This window comes from Nerophis ophidion, linkage group LG24 (assembly GCF_033978795.1).
Source record: "Nerophis ophidion isolate RoL-2023_Sa linkage group LG24, RoL_Noph_v1.0, whole genome shotgun sequence".
NCBI lineage: Eukaryota > Metazoa > Chordata > Actinopteri > Syngnathiformes > Syngnathidae > Nerophis > Nerophis ophidion.
The window spans coordinates 36,621,456-36,636,234 of NC_084634.1; the positions used below are offsets into that span (position 1 = coordinate 36,621,456).

The 14,779-nt window shown below is 38.8% G+C and overlaps 1 protein-coding gene across 3 annotated transcripts in view; it reads right to left on the reverse strand.

The window, feature by feature from the left end:
• The window catches only part of LOC133542305 (calpain-3-like), a 69,022-nt gene extending 55,516 nt beyond the window's left edge, over positions 1–13,506 (reverse strand). Inside the window, exon 1 of one of the 3 annotated variants that reach the window (XM_061886305.1) lies at positions 13,101–13,506. In XM_061886305.1, coding sequence (XP_061742289.1) covers positions 13,101–13,400 — 300 coding nt within the window. In that variant the 5' untranslated portion in view covers positions 13,401–13,506. The remainder of the gene's footprint in view (positions 1–13,100) is intronic. The other 2 variants (XM_061886304.1, XM_061886303.1) reach the window with 2 other exon arrangements.
• Positions 13,507–14,779: the final 1,273 nt, after the last annotated feature.

The window sequence follows — 14,779 nt, forward strand, 5'->3', positions numbered from 1 at the left end:
TTTTGGAAGGTAAAAACTACAATATAATACAAAGTAGTGTGTTGTTCTAACTTATTTCTGGGAAGCCTAGACTTCCCTCTCCTCAGCCACTTCCATATATACTCGGTCCAGTCCATCGCTGCTTGCAGCTTTAATTATTGCTGTTTTTAGTTTTTGGATTGTCTCACCATACATATACAAGAGAGCGTCAAAATATTGGAACTATTTCCTCCGCAATAATGTCAATCAACAACAAAAACTGATCACATTTGTAAAGACACTTTTAAGAAAGATTTGCACGAGGTGTTATTAGAATAACTATGTTATAAAGCAGGCCTGGGCCATTATTTTGACTCAGGGGGCCACATTTAGAGAAAAAAATGTGTCTGAACACTAATACAAAACCTCACAATAACGTCTGACTGAATGCTAAAAACGTTATGACAGACCACCTAAAAAAAAATGTAATGGAATGTTACATTTTTCTATGAACGATAAAACACTGAATATTGACAAAATATGAACGTCACATCACCTTTCGATCGGCGTATTTTACAATCCAGTAAACGCAACAAAAATGCAACAAACAGTGAAAAATGAACATGAAGGGTACCAAATAAACCCGTCTATAATCTGATGTATCTGATATTTGCTGAATTTCCCCCAGGGATCAATAAAGTACCTTCTAATTTATTCTATATATCACAGCGGTTTAGCTCGGTTGGTAGAGCGGCCGTGTCAGCAACTTGAGGGTTGCAGGTTCGATTCCCGCTTCCGCCATCCTAGTCACTGCCGTTGTGTCATTGGGCAAGACACTTTACCCACCTGCTCCCAGTGCCACCCACACTGGTTTGAATGGGTTTCACTATGTAAAGCGCTTTGAGTCACTAGAGAAAAAGCGCTACATAAATATAATTCACTTCACTTCACTGAGCTTTGTTGTGAAAATCTCCTTCCTCGTCTGTGGAAACACTTCCCGCCCACACTGCTTGGTGCCTTGTCTGAGCTGCTGTGACTTAGATTACAATAGTAACTAATTAGATTACCATAGTTACTAATTAGATGACCATAGTAACTAATTAGATGACCATTGTAACTAGGGCTGTGAATCTTTGGGTGTCCCACGGTTCGATTCAATATCGATTCCTGGGGTCACGATTCGATAATATATTGATTTTTTTCGATTCGATTCAATTCTCAATTCAAAAACGATATTTTTCCGATTCAAAAGGATTCTGTATTCATTCAATACATAGGATTTCAGCTGGATCTACCCCAGTCTGCTGGTATGCTAGCAGAGTAGTAGATTTTTGTAAAAAAAAGCTTTTATAATTGTAAAGGACAATGTTTTATCAACTGATTGCAATAATGTAAATTTGTTTTAATTATTAAACGAACCAAAAATATGATTATTTTATCTTTGTGAAAACATTGGACACAGTGTGGTGTCAAGCTTATGAGATGTGATGCAAGTGTAAGCCACTGTGACACTATTGTTCTTTTTTATTATTTTTATAAATGTCTAATGATAATGTCAATGAGGGATTTTTAATCACTGCTATGCTGAAATTATAACTAATATTGATACCGTTGTTGATAATATTCATTTTTGTTTCACTACTTTTGGTTTGTTCTGTCGTGTTTGTGTCTCCTCTCAATTGCTCTGTTTATTGCAGTTCTGAGTGTTGCTGGGTCAGGTTTGGTTTTGGAATTGGATTGCATTGTTATGGTATTGCTGTGTAGTGGTTTGTTTGATTGATTAAAAAAAAAAATAGATTTTTTCAAAATGAGAATCTATTCTGAATCGCACAACGTATTTGATTAGTTTTCGAATCGATTTTTTTCCCACACCCCTAAAAGTAGCTAACTAGATGACCATAGTAACTAATTAGATGACCATAGTAACTAATTAGATGACCATAGTAACTAATTAGATGACCATAGTAACTAATTGGATGACCATAGTAACTAATTAGATGACCATAGTAACTAATTAGATGACCATAGTAACTAATTAGATGACCATAGTAAATAAATAATAAATGGGTTGTACTTGTATAGCGCTTTTCTACCTTCAAGGTACTCAAAGCGCTTTGACATTACTTCCACATTTACCCATTCACACACACATTCACACACTGATGGAGGGAGCTGCCATGCAAGGCGCCAACCAGCACCCATCAGGAGCAAGGGTGAAGTGTCTTGCTCAGGACACAACGGACGTGACGAGGTTGGTTCTAGGTGGGATTTGAACCAGTGACCCTCGGGTTGCGCACGGCCACTCTCCCACTGCGCCACGCCGTAACTAATTAGATGACCATAGTAACTAATTAGATGACCATAGTAACTAATTAGATGACCATAGTAACTAATTAGATGACCATAGTAACTAATTGGATGACCATAGTAACTAATTGGATGACCATAGTAACTAATTAGATGACCATAGTAACTAATTGGATGACCATAGTAACTAATTGGATGACCATAGTAACTAATTAGATGACCATAGTAACTAATTAGATGACCATAGCAACTAATTGGATGACCATAGCAACTAATTGGATGACCATAGTAACTAATTAGATGACCATAGTAACTAATTAGATGACCATAGTAACTAATTGGATGACCATAGTAACTAATTAGATGACCATAGTAACTAATTAGATGACCATAGTAGCTAATTAGATGACCATAGTAACTAATTAGATGACCATAATAACTAATTAGATGATCATAGTAACTAATTAGATGACCATAGTAACTAATTAGATGACCATAGTAACTAGTTTATCATGCAAAAGCGCAGATTCCAACCATTGAAATACTTAGTATAGTTGAAGACTTCCGGTCATTATAAAACATGAGTGCACATCATAATTGCAGCTACACTTTTCATCTTAAAGATCTAAAAAAATGATTTAGGGATGTCCGGCGGGCCAGATTAAAAAACTCAACGGGCCGCATGTGGCCCCCGGGCCTTAGTTTGCTCAGGTCTGTAATAAAGTATAATATTTGCTTCCGGGTCAACAATTCCATTTGCTTGTTGTTAGTGTCAAACTAAACTTTTTTGTCCCCAACTCTACATATGATAATGCACACATTGGAATGCTGAAAATTTGTTTTGTTTTTTTACCCACCTCAGTAAACTTTCTTTCATTTGTGTACAAAACAGGGCTGTCAAAAGTACGTGCTGAATCAGACCCACGATCGTGTTTTATCCGCCACGCGGGGTGAATTTGGTAAGTATTAAAATGAGCCAAAATTTTTCCTGCTTTTATACCAGGGGTGTCCATACTTTTTCCACAGAGGGCCGCACACGGAAAAAGTGAAGCTTGCGGGGGCCATTTTGAAACCATAACAAAATATATGGATTTTTTTTGTTTTAATCCCCAGGGCTCCTGGGGAGCATAGAGGGTCTCAGTCACTAAAATGTTAAAAATAAGTCAAATTATTTTTTTTATATAATGCTTACAGTAAATCTCTATATCAACTTAAGGTTGATATAAAGTAAAACAAATAAGGTTTTATGTCTTTTCTGTCAAAGACAACTTTGTTATTTATAGTAAAACTGAAATATGCAGTATTTAGATAGATAGATGGATAGATAGATAGATAGTACTTTATTGATTTCTTCAGGAGAGTTCCTTTATTTCGCAATTAAAGCCCTCAAAGATCAATAATGCAGGACACCATTGATTTTAATTATTTAATATTTTTGCGATGAGGTGGCGACTTGTCCAGGGTCTACCCTGCCTTCCGCCCGATTGTAGCTGAGATAGGTGCCAGCGCCCCCCGTGGCCCCGAAAGGGAATAAGCGGTAGAAAATGGATGGATGAAAATGGATGGATAATATTTTTGAGTAATCACAGTGAAAAGTTAAATAAAATCCTACTAAATATATTTGAGATCCTAAAAGTTCCCCACTCATTAAGTGATGCATTTTTATTACTTTTTTTTTTTTTACCTTTTTGTCATGCCGGAACTGTGGTTGTTTGTGCTTCCTCGATGCAAGGATGATGTGGGACGAGTCAGGCATGAATGTAAGTACATTTTATTTAATACTAATGTACAAAAAGGCAAAACAAAGAACATGCTCGGTGGCGGCTAATAATCTATACTAAAACTTTAACAAAAACAACACAATGGCATGGCTATAAATAAACAAAAGATGCTAACAAAGATACTCAATAAACCAAAATCTTTCACTTAGGTGAAAAAATACACAGATCTTACGTGGCGTGGTCCAAAGGTTTAGCAGCGTGGCAAGCCATGAAGGTTTGTACGAGAAATGCAGGCATGAGGCGGAATGCAAAAATCCCAGAACGATAAACAGAAAGCAAGTGACATAAATAGTGGCCGTGGTAACTAGAAACAGGTGTGAGAGGCTGATGATCGGGGCGTGACTAGGGGAAACAGGTGGAAACTAATGAGTAGCTATGGTAACAAAATAAACCAGGAAATGAAAAAACGGAACAAGAGTCCAGAAAAAAAAAAAAAACATGATCAAACATAAAACCAGATTTACAGGCGTGACACTTTTAACACTTAAATTTCAAGAACAACTTCCGATATATCTGTCGATTTTAAGTTTGAACTATTATTTTGTTTTTTATGCTCTTTTGTCAAAACTTGGATGTTTTTATATGGCAACCACACAACATATGCAATATTTATTTTTTCCAAATAAAACATTTTAATGTGATAATTTTTAAGTGGTAATTCATTATAACATAGATTTTTTTGAAAAAGAAAAAGACAAAAGGGAAAAAACAAAATGCCTGCAGGGCAGCTTTGTGTCAACATTGCCACTTTTTCTCATTAGATTTCACCTCATTCCACTTTTTTAAAATGTTTTTTTAATATTTTTGCAATACTTACAATATTGCAATTTTTGCAGAATGTGTGGCGAGCCGGTAAAGGATTAGCTGCGGGCCGGAAATGGCCCCCCCCCTGTTTTATATGTTTCAAATGGCACCAATTAACTTACCTGGGGATTCTATATACCGTATTTTTCGGATTATAAGTCACAGTTTTTTTCATAGTTTGGCTGGGTGTGCGACTTATACTCAGGAGCGACTTATGTGTGAAATTATTAACACATTACCGTAAAATATCAAATAATATTATTTATCTCATTCGCGGAAGAGACGAAGCAAATGTCAGCAATCGTCAACCAATAAGATTTCGGCGGGGGAGGGTCATGGCAGAAGTGCGTTGTGGGTCATGGAATGCTAACTGCTATATATGCTATATGCTACTGCCGTAGCTATTAAAATGGATCATTTCATCGTTGGCGGTAACTTATAAAAACTGAGAAGGGCTGAACAAAAATGGCAGCGAAAAGGAAATCATGTACTGCAGATTACAAGCTGGACGTAGTGAAATATGCAGCAGAAAACGACAAGAGGAAGCGGCGCATACCTTTGGAGTTGGCAGAGTTGTTTAGAAGCCACATCGAGGAAGGAAATTTCATGGGATTTATGGATTAAGAGTGACAGATAGTTTGGTAAAGGTATAGCATGTTCTATATGTTATAGTTATTTGGATGACTCTTACCATAATATGTTAGGTTAACATAGCAGTTGGTTATTTATGCCTCATATAACCTACACTTATTCAGCCTGTTGTTCAATCCAATCCAATCCACTTTATTTATACAGCACATTTAAACAACAATAACGTTTCCAAAGTGCTGCACAGCCATGTTAAAAACAATTGTTAAAAAAATAAATAAATAAATAAAATACAATAAAAAAGTATATATATATATTATGCTCCACCAATGACTGAATAAAAACAAAAAATAAATAAATATAAAACCAATAAAAACAATATAAAAACAAATATGATTAAAAACTATTTTAAAGGGTAAAATCAATTAAAACAGTAAAATAGAAATCAAAGTGTATAAAAAACACAGAGGACAACAGAGAACAGAGGACCACACAACTCACGTAGTGTTAAAAGCCAAAGAATAAAAGTGGGTCTTAAGACGAGACTTAAAACACTCCACTGTGGAAGCAGTTTGAACATGGAGCGGCAGAGTGTTCCAGAGCTTAGGTCCGACCACAGAGAAGGCTCTGCCCCCCTTGGTCTTAAGTCTGGTCTTGGGCACCACGAGCTGGAACTGGCTCTCGGACCTCAGAGCTCGCGCAGGAATGTAAATTTGGATAAGGTCCGGTCATATATTGAGGCGCCAGTCCATGTAAAGATTTAAAAACAAACAGCAATGTTTTAAAATCAATTCTAAAATGAACAGGGAGCCAGTGCAAACTCTGAAGAATTGGGGTTATATGCTGGCGTTTCCTGGCCCCTGTTAAAAGTCGTGCTGCCGCGTTCTGGACTAACTTCACTATTCTTTATTTATTTTAAATTGCCTTACAAATGTCTATTCTTGCTGTTGGATTTTATCAAATTCCCCCCAAAAATGCGACATATACTCCCGTGCGACGCATATATGTTTTTTTCCTTCTTCATTATGCATTTTTGGCCGGTGCGACGTATACTCCGGAGCGATTAATAGTCCGAATAAATACAGTAATGTAAAATAGCATTAGTAGTCCTTTTGAATACAGTCGTCTCTCATTTTTCACTGTTAGTTGCTTCCATATATGAATTGCAAGTAGGAATCATTAGTTATGAATCACAATTTTTAATACCGAGCGCATAAAAAAATAACATTTACTACCTTTTTAAACACATTTTTGAACAGTATAATAGCCATTTAGACAGGAAATAACACCCTTTGGTCACGTTTCCACTCTTAGGGGCGGCATGGCGTAGTGGGTAGAGCGGCCGTGCCAGAAACCTGAGGGTTGCAGGTTCGCTTCCCACCTATTAACATCCAAATCGCTGCCATTGTGTCCTTGGGCAGGACACTTTACCCTTGCCCCCGGTGCCGCTCACACTGGTGAATGAATGATAGGTGGGGGTCGGAGGGGCCGTAGGCGCAAACTGGCAGCCACGCTTCCGTCAGTCTACCCCAGGGCAGCTGTGGCTACAGATGTAGCTTACCACCACCAGGTGTGAATGAATGATGGGTTCCCACTTCTCTGTGAGCGCTTTGAATATCTAACAATAGAAAAGCGCAATATAAATATAATCCATTATTATTATTATTATTATTTTAAACCAGTATAGTCATTCTCCTTGAGGCTGAGCCAATCAGTGGCCACAATACTGAACATTGGTTTGGTCTCCTCTTGTGGCTAATACTACTGCAGCATTGATATTTGTAGGTTTAATTAGTAATTTTTATGCTTGACAATGCTTAATTTAGGGCAGGGGTCACCAACCTTTTTGAAACCAAGAGCTACTTCTTGGGTACTGATTAATGGGAAGGGCTACCAGTTTGATACGCACTCTAAAAAATTGCCAGAAATAGCCATTTTGCTCAATTTACCTTTAATAAATAAATCTATATATATAGTTAAAAAAATGGGGATTTCTGTCTGTCATTCCGTCGTACATTTTTTTTCTTTTTACGAGAGGTTTTTTGTAGAGGATAAATGATGAAAAAAACACTTCATTGAATGGTTTAAAGGGGGAGCAAACAGGAAAAAAAAAGAAAATTAAATTTGAAACATAGTTTATCTTCAAATCGACTCTTTAAAATTCAAAATTTAACCAAAAAAAAGAAGCGAAAACTAACTAATTCGAATCATTTTGAAAACATTTAAGAAATAATTTATGGAAAATCATTAGTAATTTTTCCTGATTAAGATTAATTTTAGAATTTTGATGACATTTTTTAAATAGGTTAAAATCCAATCTGAATTTTGTTAGAATATATAACAAATTGGACCAAGCTATATTTCTAACAGACTAATCATTATTTCTTCTAGATTTTCCAGAACAAAAATTTTAAAAGAAATTCAAAAGACTTTGAAATAAGATTTAAATTTGATTCTAAAGATTTTCTAGATTTGCCAGAATAATATATTTTTTTAATTTTAATCACAAGTTTGAATAAATATTTCACAAATTTTCTTTGTTGAAAAAACAGAAGCTAAAATTAAGGATTGAATTAAAATTTATTTATTATTCGTTACAATAAAAAAATAAATTTACTTGAACATTGATTTAAATTGTCAGGAAAGAAGGGGAAGGAATTTAAAAGGTAAAAGGTATATGTGTTTAAAAATCCTAAAATCATTTTTAAGGTTGTATTTTTTCTCTAAAATTGTCTTTCTGAAAGTTATAAGAAGCAAAGTAAAAAAATAAATGAATTTATTTAAACAAGTGAAGACCAAGTCTTTAAAATATTTTCTTTGATTTTCAAATTCTATTTGAGTTTTGTCTCTCTTAGAATTAAAAATGTCGAGCAAAGCGAGACCAGCTTGCTAGTAAATAAATACAATTTTAAACATAAAGGCAGCTCACTGGTAAGTGCTGCTATTTGAGCTATTTTTAGAACAGGCCAGCGGGCGACTCATCTGGTCCTTACGGGCACCGCGTTGGTGACCCCTGATTTAGGGATACATGTTTTTTTTTAATATTTAAAATTATTTTTTAACCACTCCTAAATAAACTAGATGTGGTGAAACAGCAATATTTAAAGGGTTATGTTGTGTTTTTATGTGAGTACTACTATTTGTCACATATATACACAAACGACCCAATTATAGTATATTTCCCTGAGAAAGAAAACCTTGAAGGAAAAAAAGTTGATGTAACCCCCCCAAAACCCCAGCAAGTCAGAGCTTTTCTTCCTGTCACTCACACTTGGTTGTTATTTCATCACCGATTAAAAAAAAAGGTTAACTTTGATTCAATCTTATAAATATTTTTGTTTTCTTGTGATCAGGGTGGTCTTATATTTTGGTCAATACAGTGAAAAAGCATAAATAAGTCTTAACTAACCCTGTTTCCACTAAAGCGGTGCTATTTGGGCCATCACAGAACACGTTTTTTTACCACAGTAGACGGTGATGTAGCTCCTAAATCAAAACATTTGTATCTCAAATCAATGTCTCCCATAAAAAAAAAAAATAATAGAATTTGGACCTTGGGGGATGTTTCTGATGATTAATTTATTTTATTCAATGAATATCATCCACTTCTTCTTCTCACATGCACTTTCTTCCTTGGTTATGGTTGAAAGACAAAGTTATGTCCATGTATCGCTACAGTAGAAAGGGAATTCCTCTGGCCCTGTTCATCGCGTTTTACCTGACACATAAAACGTGGCGAATTGGGGGGTTCAATAAATCAATCAATCAATCAATCAATCAATCAATCAATCAAAGTTTATTTATATAGCCCTTAATCACAAGTGTCTCAAAGGGCTGCACAAGCCACAACAACATACTCAGCTCAGATCTGACTTCAGGGAAAGAAGAAACTCAACCCAATGAGATACAATAAGAACCCCCACACCCCCAACCTGCACCGGTGCAATGGATGTTGAGTGGATGTAGTTAGCTCTATACACTTTAACCACCAGATGGCAGTAGAGTGTTGAATATCTTAAAATGTGTTTTGGGGCACGTCCTACTTTGACCACATAAGGGTGGTGCTTTTCATCATTTTCAAGCAGACTGCAGTGTCTCACGGGAGATCCACTCAGGAACAGGGCCATATGAATCCCATCCAGCCATCGTCTTCCGCTTATCTGAGGTCGGGTCACGGGGGCAGCAGCCTAAGCAGGGAAGCCCAGACTTCCCTCTCCCCAGCCACTTCGTCCAGCTCTTCCCAGGGGATCCCGAGGCATTCCCAGGCCAGCTGGGAGACATAGTCTTCCCAACGTGTCCTGGGTCATCCCCGTGGCATTGTACCAGTCGGACGTGCCCGAAACAGCTCCCTAGAGAGGCGTTCGGGTGGCATCCTGACCTCATCTGTCTCCTCTCGATATGGAGGAGCAGCGGCTTTACTTTGAGCTCCCCCCGGATGGCAGAGCTTCTCCCCCTATCTCTAAGGGAGAGCCCCACCATTTCGGCCGCTTGTACCCTAGATCTTGTCCTTTCAGTCATAACCCGAAGCTCTTGACCGTAGGTGAGGATGGGAACGTACGTTTGTAGATTGAGCGGTAAATTGAGAGCTTTGCCTTCTGGCTCAGCTTCTTCTTCGCCAAAACGGATCGATACAGCGTCCGCATTACTGAAGACGCCGCACCGATCCGCCTGTCGATCTCACGATCCACTCTTCCCTCACTCGTGAACAAGACTCCGATGTACTTGAACTCCTCCACTATGAATACCTTCCCTACTAAATAAACTATAGCTGGCGAGTAAGACCAGATGTTTTGGTAGAATCAGATACGGTTCACTGCGACATTTGCTACGCCAACTTATGGCAGGTATGCTTGTAATTAAAATTGTTGCTTGTAACTCAAAGCATAACAATTAAAACTCTTATGTCAGAACACTTAAACTGAGGTACCCCCTGTACTTATAAAATACAAATTTTATCTTACGCTTGTACCATTCGAACTCCCACTTTAACTGACTGTATGACCCAGTCCCTGCACACCGGAGCTCTTGTAAAAAGAGCTCAGCAGCGCATGCACTTTTTTTGCGTCGGATGAAAAGCGCACAGCTCCCTCACCCCGTTCTCAGCACATTCTACAGAGGCACTATAGAGAGCCTACTGACAAACTATATCTCTGTCTGAACTGGAGCCTGCAGTACCTCGGAATAGAAGTCTCTCCAGAGAGTGGTGAGGACGGCGTAAAATCTCATCAGGACTCCTCTTCCTCCTATCCAGGAGATCGCAAAAAGCAGCTGCCTGACCAAGGCTCAGATAATCTGTAGAAACTCCTACAGGACTGTTTTCACTTCTGGACTCTAGAAAGAGGCTCCGCAACCTCCGAAGCAGAACCTGGGGGTCCACCACTCTCTGGAGAGTGGTGGGGACGGCGGAAAATCTCATCAGGACTCCTCTTCCTCCTATTCAGGAGATCGCAAAAAGCCGCTGCCTGACCAAGGCTCAGAAAATCTGTAGAGACTCCTACAGGACTGTTTTCACTGCTGGACTCTAGAAAGAGGTTTCGCAGCCTCCGGAGCAGAACCTCCAGGTTCTGCTTGAACCTGGTGAACCTGGAGGTTCACCACTCTCTGGAAGTCTCTCCAGAGAGTGGTGAGGACGGTGGAAAAGATCATCAGCACTTTTCGCCCTCTGTCCAGGAGATCGCAAAAAGCCGCTGCCTGACCAAGGCTCAGAAAATCTGTAGAGACTCCTACACGACTGTTTTCACTTCTGGACTCTAGAAAGAGGTTCCGCAGCTTTCGAAGCACAACTTCCAGGTTCTGTAACAGCTTCTTCCCTCAGGACGTAAGACTCTTCAACGCATCCCCTCAATTCCCCCCCAAAATGTATTAACTGGCTGGAATGTAAAGACAATATAACATACATCCATAAACCTGGATGCATATGCAAAAGTGCAATATATTTATCTTTTTAAGGTAATCTATATATTTATATCTGCACTTTATTGCTTTTTTATCCTGCACTACCATGAACAAAATGTTGTTCTTATCTGTACTTTAAAGTTCAAATTTGAATGACAATAAAAAGTAAGTCTTATGTTATTGTACAAATCCCGTTTCCATATGAGTTGGGAAATTGTGTTAGATGTAAATACAAACGGAATACAATGATTTGCAAATCCTTTTCAACCCATATTCAGTTGAATGCACTACAAAGACAACATATTTGATGTTCAAACTCATAAACTTTTTTTTTTTTTTGCAAATAATAATTAACTTAGAATTTCATGGCTGCAACACGTGCCAAAGTAGTTGGGAAAGGGCATGTTCACCACTGCGTTATATCACCTTTTCTTTTAACAACACTCAATAAACGTTTGGGAACTGAGAAAACTAATTGTTGAAGCTTTGCAGGTGGAATTCTTTCCCATTCTTGTTTTATGTAGAGCTTTAGTCGTTCAACAGTCCGGGGTCTACGCTGTCGTATTTTACGCTTCATAATGCGCCACACATTTTCGATGGTAGACAGGTCTGGACTGGAGGCGGGCCAGGAAAGTACCCGCTCTCTTTTACTACAAAACCACGCTGTTCTAACAAATGGCTTGGCATTGTCTTGCTGAAATAAGCAGGGGCGTCCATGATAACGTTGCTTGGATGACAACATATGTTGTTCCAAAACCTGTATGGACCTTTCAGCATTAATGGTGCCTTCACAGATGTGTAAGTTACCCATGCCTTGGGCACTAATACACCCCCATACCATCACAGATGCTGGCTTTTGAACTTTGTGCCTATAACAATCCGGATGGTTATTTTCCTCTTTGTTTCGGAGGACACCACGTCCACAGTTTCCAAATATAATTTTGAAATGTGGACTCGTCAGACCACAGAACACTTTGCATCAGTCCATCTTGGATGAGCTCGGGCCCATCGAAGCCAGCGGTGTTCCTTGGTGTTGTTGATAAATGTTTTTTGCTTTGCATAGTAGAGTTTTAACTTGCACTTACAGATGTAGCGACCAACTGTAGTTACTGACAGTGGTTTTATAAAGTGTTCCTGAGCCCATGTGGTGATATCCTTCACACACTGAGGCCATTTTTTGATGCAGTACCGCCTGAGGGATCAAAGGTCCGTAATATCATTGCTTACGTGCAGTGATTTCTCCAGATTCTCTGAACCTTTTGATGATTTTACGGACAGTAGATGGTGAAATCCCTAAATTCCTTGCAATAGCTCGTTGAGAAATGTTGTTCTAAAACTGTTCGACAATTTGCTTACAAATTGGTGACCTTCGCCCCATCCTTGTTTATGAATTACTTAGCATTTCATGCAAGCTGCTTTTATACCCAATCATGGCACCCACCTGTTCCCAATTAGCCTGCACACCTGTGGGATGTTCCAAATAAGTGTTTGATGAGTATTCCTCAACTTTATCAGTATTTACTGCCACCTTTCCCAACTTCTTTGTCATGTGTTGCTGGCATCAAATTCTAAAAAAAATGTTTTTCAGTTTGAACATCAAATATGTTGTTTTTGTAGCATATTCAACTGAATATGGGTTGAAAATGATTTGCAAATCATTGTATTCTGTTTATATTTACATCTAACACAATTTCCCAACTTATATGGAAACAGGGTTTGTAATCAAAGCATCGCCACGGTAACCCAAAGTGATGAGACAACACTCACGGAAGGACGCTTCCACTCAAACTTCATGGGAGGTTTGTGACTGTAGAAGAGGGAGGAGTCACAGGCCGGGAAAAGAGGGTCTTCAAACAGCACCTTCTTCTTCACATATTTGTCCCGCAGCTCCAGAAAGGTCTTCAGACGCTTGGCATCCTTCACGGCCTCGTTCCTGCTCAGGATGGCCGAGTAGATGGAGTTGGCTCCGGCCAGCGGGTAGTCCGCTTTCTCATCGGGCACCGGCGACGCCTCCGTGTCGTGAATCCTTCTGACGTCAATTTGTTCGATGACCGGCTTCTCCTCCATCTTTTTTGCTACACCTGGTCTTGTTCAGAGGGGCTCCGATGATCGCTTCTAGCTTGAATGACCAGCTACGAATGGTGACACCCAGGTCAACTCTCACGCTCATGGGTGCTGGGCCTAAATATAGAGCCCTCTCAAGGAGGGGGAGGCGGCTCCTGGTGGGCTCTCTCCAAAAATACACGTCCATTTCTCAACAATCCGGTCCAACAAAGAAGATCAGACACAGCATTTACAGTCGTCCCTCTATTGCGGTTTCACCACATCGCAGATTTTTCTATATTAATCATATTCTTCAACAGTTGTGCCTTTAATTAAGCATTTTTATGCATAAAATGGTTAACTGTACTCAAAATGTCATTACTACTGTCAGGTTCTAACACTGATGACATTTATTAAACAAGACAAGAAGCAAGGAATTAAATAGAGACAATTCTATTCGGCTCAATTTGAGGAGAGACGCCAGTGTCTCGGCACGCTCTGCCAATAGATTGCTCGGTTCATTCTTTCATTTGGACTTTCCCTGACCACATGGCAACAGCTGCTTCCAAAGGGACGGGGTCATAAACAGCCATCGCCTTTGATTACAAAACAGTTTAAAAAAAAAAAAAGGTTGGTTCAAAAAAGAGGTTCGTAATAGAGTTTAAAAAAGCGGTGCCTGGAGGGCAGTCAGGCCCTGCTTCCTCTCTGCTTTGTAGTTCCTGCGTCAGGACAATATCTTTCTGTTGATTACAATACATGAAAGAAACAGAAAACATTCATGTTGCTTTCCGTCCTGCACAGTGGAGTTTTACTAGTCTTCTTCTTGGTAGGATCAAAGGCATGTTTTTTCTTCTCGCTGGGAACTCATTGAAACACAAACTTTTGTGATAACTTCGATACAATTATTCTAACAACCACAGTGGTATCGGTCACTGTGTGAGACCAAACCAATCAGATCAGCAGTATCGTGGACTCTGATTGGCTCAGCCACGGCATGCCTCCCTGTTTGGGTTAAAAGAGTAGAACGGTGACTAAAGGGTGTCTAGAGGGCTGCAATAACGTTGAACATTTTCCAGAAGACCAAATAACCGGGATAAACGTGGGATTATTTTCTGGCTGTAGATTTTGGTACGCCCGTGATTTGTTTTCATGTAGATTATTGTTGATATTTTTAAACGGATACAGTTCTAGTCAGAGGTTAGGGCTAATTGTGTCAGTTTATGACTGTTGGTACTGTATATAGAATGTTAAAATTACCAGACTGCAGTGGTGTGCCATCAGGGCCAGCAAGGCCTTCTTCTAACATAACCAGAAATCATGATCATAATTAAAGATAAAAATTATTTTATTTTCCCTAAATATCTAAATATATTCATATTCTCTTCACGTCATATTACGTTTAT